The sequence below is a fragment of the Anoplophora glabripennis genome, unplaced genomic scaffold (assembly GCF_000390285.2).
Source record: "Anoplophora glabripennis isolate ALB-LARVAE unplaced genomic scaffold, Agla_2.0 scaffold4555, whole genome shotgun sequence".
Lineage (NCBI taxonomy): Eukaryota > Metazoa > Arthropoda > Insecta > Coleoptera > Cerambycidae > Anoplophora > Anoplophora glabripennis.
This window is the reverse complement of record NW_019420628.1, coordinates 966-6,058: the sequence shown is the minus strand read 5'-3', so window position 1 is coordinate 6,058 and position 5,093 is coordinate 966. Positions and strand designations below refer to the sequence as shown.

Below are 5,093 nucleotides of genomic sequence, written 5' to 3'. Positions count from 1 at the left end.
TGTAATTTATTCTATTTGTCTTCGCTTAGATGTTTCTATGAATCGAATCTTCAACTACTTTGAACCATCCTAGAATCGTTCTCCGTCAGAACCAATACACAACATATAATAATTGAGATATGTCCAAGTGCAACGATTGTTTTGGTGCAAAAATTAAAAAAATTGGCTCTATACTTCATTCTGCTCAACCCTTTATTTGTATTGAATGGGCCATTTTTCGTGACACCTATTCTTTATATTTTTTTGGTTCAATCAAATATAGTTCTACTTTGTCTTGATTTTGCAAATATTTTTCTCAAATTTGTTCTATTATACAGGGTGGTCCAGATTTTAATAGACAAACTTCGGGAAAGTATTAAACAACAAAAATTAACATCACTATGCTCTATGAACATAGGCGCAGAAAGCCACCGTTTATGAGATACAGGGCGTTGAAATTGACAAACATAAAACGATTTTATTAAATATCCGCAAAACCGCTTCATCATATATCCAAATTTGGTACATATTTTTTTTCAAATATTTCTCCTAGTTCTGTATGCACACAGTACAAATTCAAAAACCAGGCGTGGAGAAATAAAGATATAATTTCCTTATTTAAAGTAAAACTTCTACGCCACTTATACTATGTTTCTTCTCTATTATCGCGTATTCTCCCTAATACAATGCCATATCTAACTTATATGGTATGTTTTTCAGTGGACACTCAGTAGCTATAGTCTTCTATTAAATTATTTTTAGGCACCTGTTCTAATTTGACTTCATCATAGATAACCTACTCAAAATAAATTGTGTCCATTATTCATTGGTAGATCATTCTGGCATCATAAGAATGAAATAAATAAATTTGCCCTGTCGTCCAAAATTAGTTGAGTATATTGCTTTATTTTTGTTAATTTCAACGCCCTTTATCTCATAAATGATGGCTTTCTCGTCTATATTCATAAAGCAAAGTAATTTTTGTTGTTTAGTCCTTTTCCCAAGTTTGTCTATTAAAATCTGGACCACCCAAATTCGTTTTATTTTTCCCCATATCAACTCTTTGTTTACCTACTTGGATAATATGTCTCATAACTCGTAAACCTTCACTTTTCGACAAAAATCCGAAATGTTTCACACCGTTATAAAATATATTCATGTTACAAATTGATTCAGTGGTGTAGAAGTTTTACTTTATATGTATAAGGAAATGATATGCTTGTTTCTTCGCCACCGGTTTTTGAATTTGGTCTGTGTGCATACAGAACTAGGGGAAATATTTGAAAAAAAAAATGTGTACGAAATTTGGATAAATTTGACGAAGCAATTTTCCAAATATTAAAAAAAATATATTTTTCAAAGCCCTGTATTTCATAAACAGTGGCTTTCTGCACCTATGTTGATAGAGCAGTGTTATTGTTGTTTAGTACTTTCCCGAAGTTTGTTTATTAAAATTTGGACCACCCTGTATAGTTTTGATGGGTGCATGCTTATTTATTACAGAAACAAAAAACAATTTTAATCTCCTCTGAATCCATGAAATGCAAAAAGCTGTATTTCTTTTATTGTGCATAAAAATTAGAAATAAGACTCATTATTTAACATTTCAGGCGCCTAGATGCAAAACGTGATATTCGACATTTTGACCGATATTGAAAAATTCACATGGCTGAAATCGTATTTCAAATGTCTATGGTATAGACTATATCCATTAATTATTTATATACATAGGTATACAGTTTGTTATTACTTTGAAAAATGACTTGTAATTACCACCTCATCTAAATTTTTAGCTTATTTTCACTGCAAAACGCGACATTTGCATTATTATTTTATATTTTCTTAGCCACTTGACGTGATAAATTTTGAAAAACACTGTATTCAAGTATGAAAATCAGTACCAAGTATACTACATGCAAAAAGCAAAGGCTTCACAAACACGCATAGTCAAAAACTCAAATATCTTTTATTGCAAATGTCGCTTTTTGTATCTAGGCGCCTGATTTTAAAGTTTACCTGTAATATAATAATTTTCTTTCTGCGAGCTCCCAAAATTATAAATTCTTAACTCATGTATCACTCACTTCAAGAGCATCTTTGATGGATGCTATTCCAAATAATAAATAAAACAGTTACGGGGTGGCTAGCCCTTAAGCAGAATACCCTGTACAAACTTACATTTCTCAAAAATATTTTCCTCTACATTCCACACTCCGTTAGGATCCCGTAGGTTTGGATTACAAGTTACCTCTTGCTGTTCATATGCCCATTTAGGTAACTGCTTACCACTAGTAGTTAATATGCACGATTGCAAATAATGAACAAATTTTAATTTGCTACTGACTGCTGTAACTTGCGTTCCATCTTTTGCACCTGCGACACTGATCCGCCACACATCGTTCGCATCTCCCGTGCCATTTTCACCATAACCTGTGACTTGGTAGTGTTTCTTGGTTATGGGAGCTTGTTCTTTGTGAGAATGAAGGTTGCGCCTCGTGGCTATATGTTCCAGTCTTACCAAGTCACCGCTGCGTACGATCTCTACATCACTATTTGGCTCACTGTTGTACTTTTTTATTACCCATTTATTGTTGTCATCTTTATGGGTGTACGTAGTAATCTATAACATATAAAAGAAAATTATGGAAATGTGTAGTCAAATAATAATATTCACCTGCTGCTGTCTGGCTCCAATTCCTTCTGGGTAAAGATGGTAATGAGAATGCAAGTAGCCTCCCCCTGTCCTATGATTTTTTAATGTTATAATAGAACCGTACGCTACTTGATGGGGCATGCTGGCATTGTGAAGACTATTGCCTAACAAAATACTAAAATTTATAGCCCTGTAGTGCTAAAATTAAGTAAAATATTACCTATTAATTGAGACTGAAATGCTGAACTGTAGAATCCATCTCCATTACCGCTAAAAATAGGTATTCTATTTTAATACAAAAATATACGTGAGATAAAATAATATCTCGGTTGGACTCAATTATTTTGAAAAACGTTTCGGACAAAAATTGTAGGGCACCGAGGGGACCATTGAAAGGTCCATATTACGACTTCCGGTCTAGACCGGAAGTGGTGTTTTTAGACCGAAAGTAGATTTTTTAAATGGAAACACCTATTTTTTTACCACGTATTTCGTGTGAAATATGAAAAAAAATTTTGTTCTTATTATTTTTTCGATTTAACCCATATTTTGGACATAAAAAAACAAAACATTTTTTGAAATAATCGAATCCAACCAAGATATTATTTTGTCTCAAGATAAATGCCCCACCCGGTATGTGTTTGTTTATCAGTCATTTTGAAAGCAATATTTTACAATATTTTAGATATAACTTACCTTCTATTTAATACTTTCAGGTGAATATAAAAAAAAGAAATGTAGAGAATCACGGGCAATATTATTAAACAAAGAGCTCTTGCTAACAAATTTTTGAGGGTATCTTTCTAAAAAATAAAAACAGAAATCAGTTGCAAATAATACAAATGCTAAAATATTTTATTAGGTTTAGAATTGATTAATGTTTAGTTTTGTAATCAATTTGTTAAGTTTTCAGCATAATTTGTGACATTATTTGTATCATATTTAAATTATTTCAAACTGAGTTTTTTGAAATTGCCGCCACTAAAATAAATTCCATGACATCAGTCGGTGGTGTCGGTAAATCAGATTACGTAACTTCCCACATGTTCATTCATTAGTAAATTGACATTGAAAAATATTTTTTTTATATAAAAATGTAGAAAAAGCATGNATATTAAATAATCATTTAAAGATTAACAGTATTTTAAACTGTTATAGGCCTTTTGCAACTGGTGTAGCTACAGAAAATGAACAACCTAAACAAAAAATTGCCGCTAAACTTGTGGAGAAGGCACCAAAGCAGTTACAGCCATACTTGCGACTTATGCGCCTGGATAAACCGATAGGAACGTGGCTATTGTTCTGGCCATGTGGATGGGGAATAGCGTCAGCAGCAGCACCGGGCTGCTTTCCAGATCCATATATGCTAGCATTATTCGGAATAGGTGCATTGGTGATGAGGGGTGCAGGTTGTACGATAAATGATATGTGGGATCGTGATATAGATGCCAAAGTAGAAAGAACGAAAGATAGACCTTTAGTGAATGGTGATGTATCACTTAAACAAGCCTTCTTGTTTCTGGGTGGACAATTAAGTGTCGGTTTAATAATACTGTTGCAGTTAAATTGGTACAGTGTATTCCTTGGCGCTAGCTCCCTAGGTTTAGTAATTAGTTATCCTTTAATGAAGAGGTTTACCTACTGGCCCCAGTTGGTATTGGGTTTTACTTTTAACTGGGGTGCCCTCCTAGGTTACAGTGCTCTTCATGGATATGTTGATTTAGCAACGTGTCTGCCATTATATCTGGCAGGTGTTTGTTGGACCATTATCTACGATACTATTTATGCCCATCAAGATAGAACTGATGACTTGCGCTTAGGAATTAAGTCGACAGCCATCAAGTTCAATCAAGATACTAAACTGTGGCTCAGTGCATTTGCTTCGACGATGATTGGAAACTTATTTTTATCCGGAGTAATGAGTGATCAAACGTGGCCATATTACACATCAGTTGCTTTGGTTGCAACACATCTTGCCTCTCAAATTAGTACTTTAAAAATTGATAGTCCCACTGATTGTTCTAATAAATTTATTTCTAATTCTATGGTAGGACTGATTTTGTTTTGTGGCATTATATTAGGTACTTTACTTAAAAAAGATAGGAATAAAAATAAGGATTTTATGAAAAGTATACCAGTCCAACTGTTAAATTAAATGGAAAAGTTATAATTAATGTGATAATATTGTAATTTTATTGCACCACTAAGTATTTTGAAATGTGTTTAAAAGAAAAATAAACGAATCTGCAAATTCTTCTGATTTTTATTGTACCATTTACTACAAATATTATTGAGAAGTCTAATGGCATAAATTCTAAAAAGGAAGGCCTTATTTGGCTAATTAAAAGGTTTTTCAGTGAAATTAAGTACAATAAATTTCACATTTGAGCAGTAAAAAGTAGATAAATGTATACATGTAAGTATACAGGGTGTTCTTAAATAAGTGTCGCAACGGAAAACT

At 32.8% G+C, this 5,093-nt stretch overlaps 2 protein-coding genes across 2 annotated transcripts; one reads left to right on the top strand and one right to left on the bottom strand.

The window, feature by feature from the left end:
* Window positions 1-2,104: 2,104 nt before the first annotated feature.
* On the bottom strand, window positions 2,105-3,430 carry LOC108916547 (protein O-mannosyl-transferase 2-like). Its single transcript, XM_018722827.2, has 4 exons — window positions 3,329-3,430; window positions 2,853-2,902; window positions 2,654-2,796; window positions 2,105-2,599 (listed from the first exon to the last, which is right to left on the bottom strand). Exons 3-4 carry the CDS (start codon window positions 2,771-2,773, stop codon window positions 2,123-2,125), a joined length of 597 nt encoding a protein of 198 aa, XP_018578343.1. The 5' UTR covers window positions 2,774-2,796; window positions 2,853-2,902; window positions 3,329-3,430; the 3' UTR covers window positions 2,105-2,122.
* A 197-nt stretch (window positions 3,431-3,627) lies between these two features.
* LOC111692886 (4-hydroxybenzoate polyprenyltransferase, mitochondrial-like) lies at window positions 3,628-4,885 on the top strand. Its single transcript, XM_023457014.1, has 2 exons — window positions 3,628-3,663; window positions 3,765-4,885. The coding sequence occupies exons 1-2, from the start codon at window positions 3,628-3,630 to the stop codon at window positions 4,785-4,787; spliced, it is 1,059 nt and encodes a 352-aa protein (XP_023312782.1). The 3' UTR covers window positions 4,788-4,885.
* Window positions 4,886-5,093: the final 208 nt, after the last annotated feature.